At 30.7% G+C, this 15,363-nt stretch overlaps 1 protein-coding gene across 4 annotated transcripts in view; it reads right to left on the bottom strand.

Annotated features, from left to right (window-relative positions):
• The window catches only part of LOC126738937 (serine/threonine-protein kinase minibrain), a 65,613-nt gene extending 54,577 nt beyond the window's left edge, over nucleotides 1–11,036 (bottom strand). For all 4 annotated transcript variants that reach the window (XR_007661491.1, XM_050444429.1, XM_050444432.1 and 1 more), the window contains exon 1: nucleotides 10,138–11,036. Coding sequence is in view for 3 of the 4 variants with exons in the window: in XM_050444429.1 (XP_050300386.1) it covers nucleotides 10,138–10,195 (58 nt within the window). In the remaining variant the exon portion in view is untranslated. The remainder of the gene's footprint in view (nucleotides 1–10,137) is intronic.
• Between the last annotated feature and the right edge of the window lie 4,327 nt (nucleotides 11,037–15,363).

The raw sequence follows: 15,363 nt of genomic DNA, 5'->3' as shown, positions 1-15,363 counted from the left end.
CTAGGAGTATGGTTTGCAATCTGAATAATTAGAAGCAATCTAAATATATTACTAGCTTAAGATTTTCTGGAAACTCATCAACCTATTTACTTTGTACTACCAATGTGTGTAATAAGATATTTATGTCTAGTTAATTATGAAGAATCTTGTAAACCTTAATTCATCACTTTACAAAACTTCTTGTTTAATGCATAAGAGATATTCTTCAGTGACTGAATAATACCTATTCATCCTTTTACTAGAAATATGCCTAAGCCCACATCCTCTTTAAAACAAAATTCCATTTTGTATCAAACTATAAAGTTATTTAACCTTCTCCCACAGTTACTTTGAAGGGCTGAATCTTATAAATTGTTAGTGCTGCTTAGAACTAAATAGGCAAATATATTTTTGTATTTTAATTTTCTTTAATATTTTTTTTATAGGTTTTGCTTCTTGTGCTAATGGCAATTCACAAAATATTGTTTTATTATTTTTATTTAATCTACAGCTTTGTTGTAAGTCTTTGGAGTCATCTCAGCTTCAATAAAATAAAATATATCTAAATATTAACACATGTTTTAATGCCTCTTCCACAAGATGTCAAAATCTAATCAGATACTATTATTCAGTTAATGGAAAAGAGGAAGGTACAGTGTAGCAGTTATAAGGCAGGCAAGTCTCAGCTTAAAATTGCACAATGCATAAATTTTAAATAAAGCCTAGAAAGTTCTAGAATCTTTAATATCACTAATGAATTTAAAATTTAACATAGGGTGATACACTGTATGGGGTGTTCCTAAATATGATGACAAGCAAAGAACAATGACTGGATAGGGATGTCTAGCTTCTCTTGCATTTACATTTAAAAGGCCATAGAAAAAAATTATCAGAGACATTTCAGAATTCCTATAAGTTTACCCATAACTTTAACAAGTATTTAAAACACTTTTAAATTTTACAATTCTAATTTTGACATTTACAACTTGTGTTTTAAAACAAAAACTCAGAATTAATAGCAACAACACAATTTTCACAATAAAATAAGATAAAATTGTTTATTCATAAAATAATGTACAAGAGTTGTCAAGTTAGCATACAGATCTTTTTTTCACATTATTAATTTAAAACAGCTATAATTCATAAAACAACTTAAAATGTTGAAATATAAAATATTACACCAGAAAAAACAATTGTTTAAAAATAACAGACTAATACAGCAAATTTAAGTCACTTTAATTTAGTTGTGACCAACATTACAAGACTTTGAAATTTTATTTGAAATACTCCTTAAATTAAAAAAACATGTTTTTGATAAGGCAGTTTTTTATTTTTTCCTTGAATGGCCTGCTAGGTCAGGAAGGTATTTGTTAATAGGCCAAATAATCTAGACGACTTAAAAGAGAGAATTCGCAGAGAAGTGCGCGCCATAACTCCGGAAATGATTGAAAATGTGCAAGACTTTATTGATCGCCTTGGATATTAACAAGCCGTGAATGGCAACCATTTTGAACATTTAACTAACTAATTTGTTACATGAATCGTCTTTTTTTCGATAACGGTTGACTTTAGGTCTAGGACATGATGCATGAAACATACGTAGAATTTCACGCGAAATTCAAAGATGAAATAAAAAAAGGTTCTTTCATTTGAAAAAATGTAGTTGACGGCCGTAATTTATTTTTGAGCAACCCTGTATATACAAACTTCACGTACAAAAATGCGCAACTGAAATAAAAATCGACGGGTCCGAGCGTTTTTTTTTTGAACACATTCCTGATTTTTAAATGAATTTAGACATAACTTTTGGGATGCACTGTATGTAAAATAAAGGAGGATAGTATATTAAAGCCATCAAAGTTTCAACCATCAACTTGATTGCTGTTATCACAAGTGTCTCAAGAGATAACTCCTGAGAGTTCTCTAAGTTAATGCAGCTGTAGATTATAAATGTGAAAAATTGTCAATAAGAAAAAAGTCAGCTTACTTAAAGTAGAAATACTTTTAAACAAAAAAGAGCTAATTTTTAATGCAGTTTTCTGACCAAAGGTAAATAAAAATTAAAGGTAAATTTAAACATGAGAAGACAAGTAACTGTAAGAAAACAAATTCCCATTTCTGGACTGAGGCATCCACTGTGAACATCCAAAAAAATGAGGTATAATTAAAATTAATGTAGGTATCTATAACATAAGATCTAAAAGATATAAAATAGGTGAATTTTAAACTAATTTAAGGGGTTTCAAAAATAAAGCTTATGAATTGGCAGAATTCATTCCAATGTGTGATCTATAGGCTCTAATGATTGAATTCCACGTTTTTCTCCTCCTATGCATACTTAATTACACCTTTATACAAGTGCCTATTAATGAAGTGAGGGACATAAATAATAGTATAAAAAATGTCAGATAGAAATGTCAGAATAGTCAGAATTGAATCTTATGTTTTAGACACAATCAAGGAAATTCGTCTGTATTTTATGATCTAAGCAAGGCTTTCGACTGATCTACATCTTAGAACAGTTTATACACAAAAGAATTTGGTTCTTGTATATTTGTCATTGTGATTTTTACTCACATAATATGAAATTTAAACCCAAACTGTTTTAAAAATTCTGTGTTGTAAAAGATCTGTGGATGGAACTCACTATCTGAGATATGTGTAAACAAATGATTGTATTATTGCCAATAATTTTGAATTGAAAAGGAATCAATAAAATACATCTCCTTTTTATACATTATACACTTCACTTTAATGCATAGACCACATTTCAGCCCAAAAATTAAATTTTGAATGCTGCAGACTATTTTAGAAATAAACCAGATGTTATTTCCAATGTGCATTTTAATTTTATAAAAATAATTAATTTAAGCAACTTAAAGTCATTCATACAGGGTATAACAAAATTACATCATTTATTTATCCATACTCATCATACCAGTCATCTTTTTTACATTTGGGCAGTACCATCAAGATGGTACTTATGTAAAAATACATCAAATTATGTAGTTATCATCCACCCTAAATTTGGTAAAAATTTAATAAATGATTACACAGTAGCTAAAAAAACCACTTTAAGCATACACAATCACTGAGTAGCAAATTAAAAAATTCTGGCCCATAAACAACAGTCTCTATTTTAATATTTACTAATATTGACTGTTGTTTATGGGCTACCATATATATACTATACCTGCACCTAGGAAGAATAATGTTTTAAGAGTAGTGTAATAAAGGATGGAGTTTTTCTTTATTCAACATTTTTCTAATATGTTATTTTTAATTGTGTTCTTGTGAAAAAGGATTTCAATCAGCCTTAATCCATAAGAATTTTAGAATAATGCAAATATCATTTGGCTGAAAATTAATTTCTCAATTGTATGGAGATCCTTTTATAATTTTTTTTCAATAATGTGTTATTATGCAAAAAAGATACTTTTTACTTTCCAGGTCCAGCAAACAACAATCAACTAGTGTCGTCCTTGCAAACAAGTGTTAAATTAGATAACAATATCCAATGTAAAATAGATGACTTTAATATCATCATATATATTATTGTCGAGAATGTTATTTTTACTAGTTTAAGTTTTTTTATCAATAGAGTTAGGTACAAGTAAAGTTGACCTCTGCTTTATAGAATGTTAGTTTCTTCAATCATGCAAACCATACACCAAAATTGCTTATAGAGAGCATTACCCCAGTTTTCCATTATTTCCCTTTAATTCCTTACTATTTCCTTATTTACACCCTAAATTTCTCTGCCAGTTTCAGTTCTGTTTCATTTTACATTATAGAGACTTAGTAATTTTATATTGGGCAAGTCTTAATTATAAAAAAAGAAAATTTACTATTTTTAGTCTTTGTTTGAGAGAAATTTCTATTAACATGGGTAGGTATAAAAAAGCATATTTAATTTCGAAGAAACAGAAAATTTTTATATATTTTAATTATCGTGTATTTTAATTAGAAGATTCTTTTAATATTATTTTAACATAAAGTAAACCAAAAATTACACATTTCTAAAGCCACAAATATGATATCCTCTTCTTTGATTGATATTATTTTATATTCAAATAATTTTATTTGCAGCTAATCTAAAACTATTAAGAGGTGCACTTTCAGCATGCCCACGTGTATTTAAATTAGGTGTATGATACTATACAAAGGATATACAGACATATGTAACTGTGCATGTGTAGATCTCATAAGATCTATCCAGTCTTTATTTTTGTGAAATTTTAAATGCAACAATAGATTTAGAATCAGAATTAGGATAGAATAAAGCTTAAATTGGGATAGAGTAGCCCACCAGCAAATGTATTGATAGATTATAGTTGGTGGATTAAACTAGGAATAGGAAAAAATTTAAAATTTGGCAGTAACACAGGGCCATTGGGGGATGGGATACCCAAATTAAGTATTTCAATAGTGTTTACATGTCTGATTTTACCAGAAGTAGAAGTAAAAATTATGTCTGGTTGTCAAAAAATCATAGATATTTTCAGTATTTCATATTGACATTTTTATTTTAAATTTCAGCTTGATTTCTGTTGTTTATGAAGAAGATAACTTTCATAGTTTTTTTATTTGACTTTGGTATAACACATACAAAATTTGTGCAAACTTTTGTATCAAATATAAAAATGTACCTTAAATGAATAATTGTTATATTTAAGAATTATTGGACTTAGATTGAATTAAATATAACAGAAGATATTGTTAAAGATTTAAGTTAAAATTTCTTTTAAATATATGAATAAGTCTATTTTCTTCTTCATTTATTATTTTTACTTTTTTTGAATATATTGTTAATTTTTACTTTATAATAATTTCTAGCTCATATTATATGTCACTTTTTTGATATTTTTATATACTGTAATACCCATTGATACAAAAATATTTGATCTAGTTAGCAACTTAGGGTCTAGTTTTGACACTAAGATGAGAGGAAACATTCCTAGACATTGCTTGAAAAATTTGGACCCAGTGGTTTTTGGTTTTTTTGGTATGTTTAGGGAACTTACCCTTTATCTGTTATATTCAAATTTAAAAAATTTTGGATGAGCCACTTTTTAACAAAAGAAACTAAATTTTATAATGTTTATGGTGTGATTTTCCTATGTTCCTATTTATTTATGGACACAAATATTGAAAATATACTAAATATGATAACAAAGATGTCAAGTGAGTTTGTTTTATTTCAATGTCAATTTTTTTATCCAAGTACTTTATAGTTTCTCAGCTAAAATTTTGTTGCATGAACTATAGGAGAATGTAACAGACAAATCATGTTATGAGTAAGATAGGGATATGTTGAATGAATGCTTGTACTGAAAATGCAATTTGCCAGGTAACCGAGGCCATTGATACTGTGTGACATCATATTCTACTATGCTATTCTACAGGCTGGAGAAAATGGGAATTAGGGGAATTGCAAAGAACCCCATAAAGTCATTCTTACATAAAAGAACACAAAAGGTTAAACTTATAAATTATTTAAGTAATTCAGTCTTTGTGACTATGGTGTGCCACAGGGTACTGTGCTGGGTACTGTCCCTTAATTTTTAATGTTTATATTGATGGCATACTTTTGATTTTGGTGGTAGTATATTGTGTCAGGTATATTGTTTTGCTGACAATACTGTAGTTTTGGTTGTAGGGGAATTATGGGAGACAGCTATTAAAACAGCAGAGATTCCAATTTCAAAAATAAAATTATGGTTAGATGATAGTTTATTGTCATTAAATATTGACAACACAAAATTTCTTAATTTTGCCTTTAGTGGTAAAACATTACCTGACTTTCATAAATTAATAATAATAGCCATTATTTGCCAACAAAATCATATACAGGATGACAAAGCAACATCATACAAAGGAGGATCTAGCTCCCATAGGATACATTAATTTTGCTTATAATTAATTATGCTTATTATGAGGCAATAGCCTTATATAAACAAAATAACAAAATTCAAAATAAATATTCTAAATATCTAACATAAGTTACAATTATAATCTAAAAGTAAAATTATAAAAACATTTAATCTGCAACCAGTGGTAAATAGCTTTTTAAATTGGACTGTAGATTCGATGCGTCTAATATCAGCAGGTAGGCATTCTATAAGCCCTGATGGCCATATAATGAGAAGCCCTTCATAGTAAGCTGAATTATGCAATGGAATGTGGAGATCGCTTCTATGTCGTGTAATCATAGTCACTATTAAAAATCCACAGTGCAGATTCTGAACCTGGAACCTATGGGTGTTTGTGATTGTGGGGAGGTGAAGTATTTCTTTTTGAATTTCTTAACTTCTAAAATTTGTCTGATACATAAAGGAACATGGTTGTACATTTTTTTGCTAAGGTATCTAAGTGAGTTCTTGGTAAGGGAGGATGTAGGGATTGGTAAGGGAAAATAAACAATTAATAATTAATTATAAAACAATTAATTATAACAATTTACTTTTCTCTTGTAGAGTCTTTTATCAATTATGGGATAATTGTTTGGGGTAGTGCCTGCAAGAATGTCTTAAATAAATGTTGCTCAAAAATATTTAATACAAATATTTATGTTTAAAACAAAAAAACATCCTAACCAATTGTTATTCCACATATCAAAATCTTTCCTTGACATCTGTAAAGCATGTTGCTGCAAAAAGGCATGTTAGCTTCATAGGGCCTAAGATATACAATGATCTAAGAAGTAAATCATTACAGCAAATAAAGACCAAAGTGAATTGCTGGATTGCCCATACAAGCATCCTTTTGGACTTTCAATTCTTGTTTTTATTATTATTTTTTGTTAATCTTATGATAAAATAGTTTAATCACCAACAAACACCTTGATCCATATTGTTGGCAAAATATGTTTAGTATTAGGTAAAAATTAAGTTGTAAGTACCTTGTAATGTTCTTGCTGTGAATGTGTACCTGTATATCAATAAATAAATAAATAAATAAATAAAACAGATTGTTGTTTACTAATTCTAGCTTTTTAATGTTCTAAGGTTATGTTAGGTTGAGTTAAGTTTGGTTTAGGGTTAAACACATACCAGCCTTTACACTCATATTTTACATATTAGAGGAAGGATTTTTACCATTTTTGATTTTTTTAAAAATCAGTTAGTGCATATTAAAACAGAGTAATTATGTCAATATTTTTATATTAGTAATATGATGATTACACAAAAGGAAATACTTAAAAGACATTCTAAGTGAAAACCAGAATTTGTCATTAGCTTTGTTAATAGCTGTGGACTTTTATCTAAACTTTATGGACTTTTGTGAAGTATGACAACACTGTCAAAGATCCTTGTGAAAAATTAACATATTGGAGGGTTTTTAGTACAAAATAAGGTTCATCCATTCCAATTTTATTGTTTTAGAATGTTCTATAGACCATTCCCTTTCTATTAAACAAAATATATTTGGAGAATTGTGGGGTCTTAAATTGCTCACCCTTTGGTTACCAGACATTCAGATAAATTCGGACAAGTTCGGGTTATTGCTACGTCTGGGTGAGGCCGGGCGGATTTTTCTTTAACGTCCGCAACGCATTTATTCAGCAATGTACTTATTCAGATGAAATTTTTTGGTTATACCCTTCCTTTAAGAAAGGAAAAACCACCAGTGAGGTAATTTGCAATGTGTGCAATTCTTCGATATCAATTGCTCATAAAGGCAAGCTTGATATTGAGACCCATATAAATAAAGAAAAGCACAAACAAATGTTAAGAGCTCAAGCGGGAACTTCTGGCCTTCAAAATGTTGTGGTAACTTCTGGAGAAACCAAATCAATAAAAGCTGCTGAAGCAACATTAGCTTTCCATACAGTTTGCCATCACCAATCTTATAAGTCCATGGATTGTACAACCAAGGTACATTTTTAATCATTACTTTATGTGTGGAGTTAATAATTGTATGTTTTTGTTGTTAGTTAAATAAAGCAATTTACCATGATTCAGCAATAGCCAAGAAGGTTACATGTGGACGAACTAAGGTCGAGGCTATTATAAATAGTGTAATTGGACCATATACTCTTGAAATGACTCTCACAAAATAAACAAAAACAAGATTTCATATATTGGTGTAGCTACAGATGCAAGCAATCATAACACACTAAAAATGTTTCCAATGCTGATACAGTATTTTGTTTATAAAAATGGAGGAAATCAAACTAAATTATTAGACATTAGGAGTGCTCCAAACGAAACAGCAGAAACAATTTGTGATTTAATTTTAGATACACTTAAAAAAAAAAATTTAGAAAAAAAATGTGTCGCATTCTCAGGGGATAATTGCAATACAAATTTTGGTGGCATAGGCAGAAAAGGTCAAAATAATGTTTTTAATAAATTAAAATCTAAAGTTAATCAAAATTTGGTTGGTGTAGGTTGTCCCTCTTATGTAATCAATAATGCAGTGCACCATAGTTGTGACAAATTAAAAGTTGATATAGAAACCATCATAGGTACTTAAAATGTTCAACTATTTTAGTATTTACACTGTACGAGTTGAATCACTAAAAGAATTTTGTGAATTTGTGGGCACAGAACATGAGACTCTTTTATATCACTCTAAAACTAGATGGCTATCTTTGTTTCCCGCTATTGAAAGGGTTTTAAAAATGTTTCACTCTCTCAAGGCATATTTCTTGTCTCAAGATGATGTTCCTCATATACTTAAATCATTTTTTGAAATTGATTTTCCAGAGGCCTATCTTTTTCTTGTCCATTCTTTGATGTCTGTTTTCCATACAAATATAGAAAAGATTGAACATCAGAACAATTCTGTAGTGGAAACAATGGCAATTTTAGAAAATGTTATTTTTACTTTAGAAGAAAGAGCAGCTAACAAATTCATTCCTTTAAAAGTTCGAGAAATTTTTAATAAGTGCATTGAAAATGGTTTAGAATGCAAATGTGACCAAATAAAATTAGAGTTATTTGATTTGTATACTAATTCAATTCAATATTTAAAAAACTGGCTCATACCATTTGAAGAATTCCAATATTTCAAATGGATGAGCTTAAATGATATTACTAATTATGATTGGGACAGGGACATTATGCCCTCATTAGTATATTTAACATCAAAAGGAGTCGAAATCGATGACACTAAATTTTTTGATGAATTTTGTAACTTAAAAAAATATATAATGGAAAAGTTTGACTCTAATGACCACAATTTGCCTACTAATGAAAAGTGGGCAAAATACTTTAATGAGAGTATTTCTGAAGAAATATTTTCACAATTATTAAAAGCAGCAGAATTTCTTTTTGCAATCCCATCTCACAATGCCAATGTGGAAAGAATATTTTCACTCATCACCGCTCAGTGGACCAAAAAAAGAAATAGACTGCTTTTATCTTCTGTGAAAGGAATAGTTTTTCAAACATATGAGTTGTTTAGAGTTTTATGATTTTATGCTTTTGCCAGAAAATTTAACTCTTTTAAACAAAATACAAAGCAGTGAAAAGTATCTTTAAAGTGATTGAATTATTTTTGTTTTGTTATTGAATTATATGTGTACTTTGTAATTCAGTTTCTAATCAAATTTGTTAAGTTTAAGTAAATAAAACTTTTAAAAAATATAATTTTGGTTTTGTTTTATTAGTAAAAATCAAAGTTCATCTCGGCAAAATGTTTTTCATCGAGAAAACACCAAAATAAAATTTAAAAAAAAACAAAAAAACGGATATTTTTCGCTATGTTAGGGCTTGTCCTGGATAGGCAAGTTTTGATCTGGTAACCCTACCTATAATGCCATTTTAAGATAATGTGTACATTTTTTTAGGGTAATATAGATTTTCAAACATTCATTTTTTGTTGTTGTTATACTTGGGTTGGATTGGTATAGGTTAAGTTGGATTTACCTTTTAAGCCTTTTCCCAATATTATACCTAATTTCAGGTGTAATTAAATGTCAAAATATATTTTTGTTTCTTATAGGTCCAGGTGAAAATTCCATCCTTCAGTCATCAGAATATCGCTTCCAGTACCATTACAGACATTTTAGAGATGTTTTTAGTAATTAATTTAACAAACATTTTTAATGGGTCATGCATTTTTAAAACACATAAAAAAAAACAATAAATAAAAGGTAAAAAAAGTGAAACTGTAAAAAAACTAAAACTAACACTTTAAATGTATACTCACTTTTGGGTTTGTTTTTATCCATGAGCATGTTAACGTGGTCCTGTTTATGCCACGCCATTGGGAGATCAAAAACATAAAAGGTTAGCCAAAATACCTCTTCGTCGTCTGGACCACAACCACTTATCTTGCCATTAAAGGGATGATTTTACAGGACCATCTTAAGCATCTATTCTATCACAAAGTAAACAATTCCGCGTGCTCTAGGGCCACTAACCTCCGGTAGTCGACGATCGACAAGAACAATTTCTTAAGAATAAATGCACTTTCCGCCCAGTAATTTGCCCCGAAAATAAATACCGGCAAGACGAATCATGGATCCAAAACTCATCTAATTTTACATAGAGGTAAGGGGACATATTTGCATTTCGTCAATGCCGCCATTCGAGACGTAAACAGAATGAAACGTCAAATTAGAAACATGAAGGACGTAGCTCCGGATCGTTTCAACTGCCTAACTTCCCTCTGTCGCGACGTATAATGGGCCTGCCTGGGAACCGCGACGGACGGATGCAAGGGTCAAAAACACGGAGCAAAACAATAACAAGAACAAGACTTCTAATACACTCAGTAACGATAATCTACGTCCTTATAATTATATCGCTGGAAAAAACAGTTTGTTTTCCTTAAAGAGAAGTTTAGATGCAGCAAAACACTACACGTGCGTCAAAACCTTAGCTTTCCTAGAGGCCACTTCTTTCAAGGGTCCGATTTCTAAAACAACTCGTGCCCTCCCCAACGTCACTTAACTTAGTTCACTTGTGCACACTAACCATTCCAGGAATGTTGTTAGTCATACATCCCACGAAAACACTTCGGAAATCGCATAAAAATATCAAAATAACATTTTTTCCATAAATTCGATGCACTTCCTAAAATGCGAACGGCTGACAAGCACTGACTTCAATGACAGCAAATGCCATTACCACCTGACAGTTGACAAATTTGGTTAACATTTAAACTAAGAGATGGGGCTGTTTCAAGTGTCCTGAAAGATACAACGTTAAAGCTACCCTAAAAAGCCAGTGTTGCCACTTGTTAATAATTTTTTTTAAATTTATTTTTCAAGAGGGTAACAAGAGCTTAGAACATATATGGCTTAGTGTAAAGATTAATATGATATCGCGGGTGATCTGGCAAATGCTCCTATCCGACATTTTTTTCAAAATTGAGAATTTCATGGCATCACGTTCTATAGGGTCATACGCATGTACTGACAAAAGGTAATATCTAACGTCCTATCTAAAACCAGCTGCTATTTGGTCACATTAAACTCCTATCTACATATTTTGATTCCAAAGCAAAAGCTCCTATCTGTAATCAGGTGACATTAAGAAGCAATTTCTCGCTATCTTCATCAGTTTGCGTTGAAAACCAGCGAGTCGTGACGTGCTTTTTGTGCTTGCTGTGTTTTTAAATTAGAATAATATTATTATAATTTAAATTATTTCTAGTTTTTTCCCGTTTACCCGTTAAGTTACATTTTTTCGATATTATAGATAACGCCGTTGTATTAGAAAATAAAACAGAAATTAAAACAGATCGCAAAATCGAACAACAAAGCCCTAAAACCAAACCTCAAAATGAGCTTGAGGAATCTTTTCCTACTGCTTTTTCCGAATTGGACGTTATTAGGCACAATGGATACTATCTTAGAACACGAAGAGACTCCGGTAGACACCAAGAATCCTTCATCAAGTAAACTTCAAGAACAATTAGGAAATGACACAGGAAGTGATTATGAGCCTAATGATAAGACATATTATCGTCAGAAAGTTCAGAAAGTGGGCATGAAGATATAACCGAACCAACTGTCGCTCGTGTAGAAGTAAGTGAGGTAGAGGTGGATGTGAATGAAGGAAGGAAAAGACGGATCAAGGCAAAAGAAATAGAATGGTCGAGAAATAAGAACAAAAGGCTTCGTATGCAAGGAGAACAATACCTTGGTATAAAAATGGATGAAACTGGAAAAAGGCAACAGAATATATTTAAAACAGAAAGAAAATTAAAACCACGTTGTTCATCAAAGGCTTGTAAAGAAGCAGTTAATCGACATTGTTCTGAGATTACAGAAGATACAAGAAAAAAATGTTTGCTAAGTTATGGAAAACTATGAATTAGGACCAAAGGCGTGTGTTTGTGGCTTCGAATATAAAAAAGGATGTCACAAAACGTAAGACAACAGATGGACCATCCAGAAGACAAGGTAGTATAAGTATACCTTAAATAACCTACAAGTTTGCCGTCAAATGTTTTTGAATACATTATGTCTTGGTTACAAAACCGTTTATGCATGGGTCGATCAGAGTTTCTGTGGAATACATTCTGAAAAAAACAGTAGAGTCGATCGAAAACATAGAGTTAAGGAACAACATAAACGGCAATATGAGATCCTAGAACAATTTTTCGAACAGCTGCCAAAACTACCGGTACACTACTGTAGAAAAGATTCTTTAAAACTCGTTTTATTTGACTCGTACTGAAGAAATAAGGGTTCCACCTTTAGCTAGAAAATCCTTTAGTAAAGTTTTCCATGCCAAAAACATATCAGTCTACACTCCTAAAAAGGATCAATGTAACACATGTGTCTCATTTAAATGTGAAAATATTTCAGAAGAAATTTACGCGCAACACCAAAAGAGGAAGCAAGAAGCCCGAGAGGAAAAATCCAAAGATAAGGCTTTGGCCGAAGAAAATAATAGTGTGACTATCACAATGGACGTGCAAGCGGTTAAGTTATCCCCATATCTCAATGCTGGAAAAATATATTTTAAAACTAAATTATGTTGCCACAATTTTACAATATTCAATTTAGCAACCAAAGATGTTATCTGTTATTGGTGGTCCGAAGATCAAAACAACCAACTTGTTGCATCGACTTTTACGTCATGTATTCTGGATTATCTTCAATGTTGTTTAACTGATGAAAAAAAAAAATAATAATCTGGTCAGATGGTTGCCCGAGTCAGAATAGAAATAATGTTCTTTCAAACGCCCTATTAAATTTTGCCATATTAAACCAAGTAGAAGTATTTTAGAAGTATCTTGAACCGGGTCATACTCAGATGGAGTGTGACTCAGTTCATAGCACCATCGAAAGGAAACTAAGAAATAGGGAAATTCACTTGCCTAGTGATTATGTCAGTGTATCCAAAGAGGCTAGGGTAATACCTTTTCCATATATGGTAAAACTTCTGGAGTTTGATTTTTTTTTAAACTATTCATTGGCCAAAGATTTATGGTATCACTCCATCAGACCTGGAAAAATGGCAAAAGACCCTGTAATCAACGATATTCGGGTTATAAGATATTTACCCACTGGACAAATCCAAGTAAAGCTTAATTTTTAATACATAGATTTACCTAATCGTCCAAAGAAGTTAGATCCAATTTTAGATTACCCACCGCTTTTTCTTGCACCATGTAAAATAAAACCTGAAAAGTGGCAACATCTTCAAGACCTGAAAACCGTTATTCCTAAAGATACTACATTTATGATAACCTTTTGCATTAATTTGATAAGTGTTCTACAATTTTCATGTTTTATTATTAATTGTAATATTTTTTTGCTAATAAAACTATTATCTTATATCCAAATTATCTTATCTTACTTTTACCACAAGCAAAACCTCCTATCCTTTATAATCCTAAAATACAAAAAATCCTATGTGCCATTTTATTAAAAGCAAAAAATCCTATCTGATTTAATAAACTAATTCATAGTTTTATTGCTTCCAAATAAATATTATTGAGTAGAAAACATACATTATAATGTACTTTTAATAGCCCAACCTTTTAAGTCATTTAATTTTTTTTAAATACAGTTTTTTCCCTCCTGTAAAGTTACTGTTTCAGTAGATAGGAGCATTTGCCAGATCACCCGCGATATCCCTTGAAATTGGTGTTGTTTATAGACCACCGCGTTCCAATGTTTCACAAGTTTTACAGATTTTAAATGAATCTGTTGCTTATGCTATCCCTATTAGTGATGAATTATTGGTAATGAGCGACTTAAATATTGATCTTTTGCGGCAAACTAACGTAACTAACATGTATAATGGTTTCTTGGAGCAGCTAGATTTACACCAAATTGTTAAAAAAACCCACTAGGTATGTATCAGATAAAGCCAGCCTTCTTGATGTCATAGTTTTGTCAAATAATGAGTTGCTGGAACAAGTTAGCAATTATGAAATGCATGAAAATACCGACCACAATTTAGTTTACTTTAGTTCCTAACAGCAAACCAAGAATTGTCATTTACAGGGATTTTAAAACGTTTAGTCTTGAAAGATTAGAGAAAATTATTAAGAATGCATTGGAATTGTATTTTTAATTTATGTACTGAAAAATAACGACGTAGTAGAGCGCCCAAAATGCATGTGTGCTCGGTGCCATATTTCTCCTTTGCCTTGTCTTGTCTGTAATTCTGTTGCTTTGCTGCAATTTGCCAGTTTATTCGGGAAAACCGTTGGGTATGTACACTGTTCTTCGATTCGAAATTTACACAATACCAAATCGATAACTTCTATAACAGTCAATTTTTCAATACACCGGCCTCTCACCGTGCATCCGGCATCATTCGACTTGGCTACCGGCATGAATAAGTTTAGCTACGATCGGCAAGGGGTAGCAAAGTATCTGAAAAGGGGGTTTGAAGAATATAAAAGGACAAAGAATAACCACTCGCTGACTGGGTGAAAGGTGAAGCTAAAATAGATTTTTCCGATTTAGGCACCTCTCTATGCATAATGATTGTTTCCCCAACCTGTATATTACAGCTTACAGTTTCACGACTGTATTAAAAATGGTGTAAATCACTAACGTAACACAGGAACTAGAGCTAAAGCTGATTTAAACATTGCAATTACTTTAAAAAATATAAATTTAATTTTTTTTATAATATTTTAAAACATTTCGCTCCAAAGACTGATATTCTCTCACTAGAAATTAAAGAAATAAAAACACACAATAAATTAAAAAAACTTTGTAATGAATATGTTCATACTATAATTTTATAATCATTCCACATTGAGGGTATATAACTTCATGAGTGTGCATGTCTTTTTTTTATTAATATTTTTCTTAGCGGTTTTTCTTGATTTTTTTAAATGTTTTTACATTCCTATTCAAATATAGGTTCTTTTAATTTTGGCTCATAAATATTTAAAATGTATTGCAACTGGAATGTAAATAATTGTTTAAGGTCTTTAAAAGGGTTGTCTCACCTG

This window comes from Anthonomus grandis, chromosome 7, assembly GCF_022605725.1.
Source record: "Anthonomus grandis grandis chromosome 7, icAntGran1.3, whole genome shotgun sequence".
Lineage (NCBI taxonomy): Eukaryota > Metazoa > Arthropoda > Insecta > Coleoptera > Curculionidae > Anthonomus > Anthonomus grandis.
This window is presented reverse-complemented; position numbering and strand designations above follow the sequence as displayed.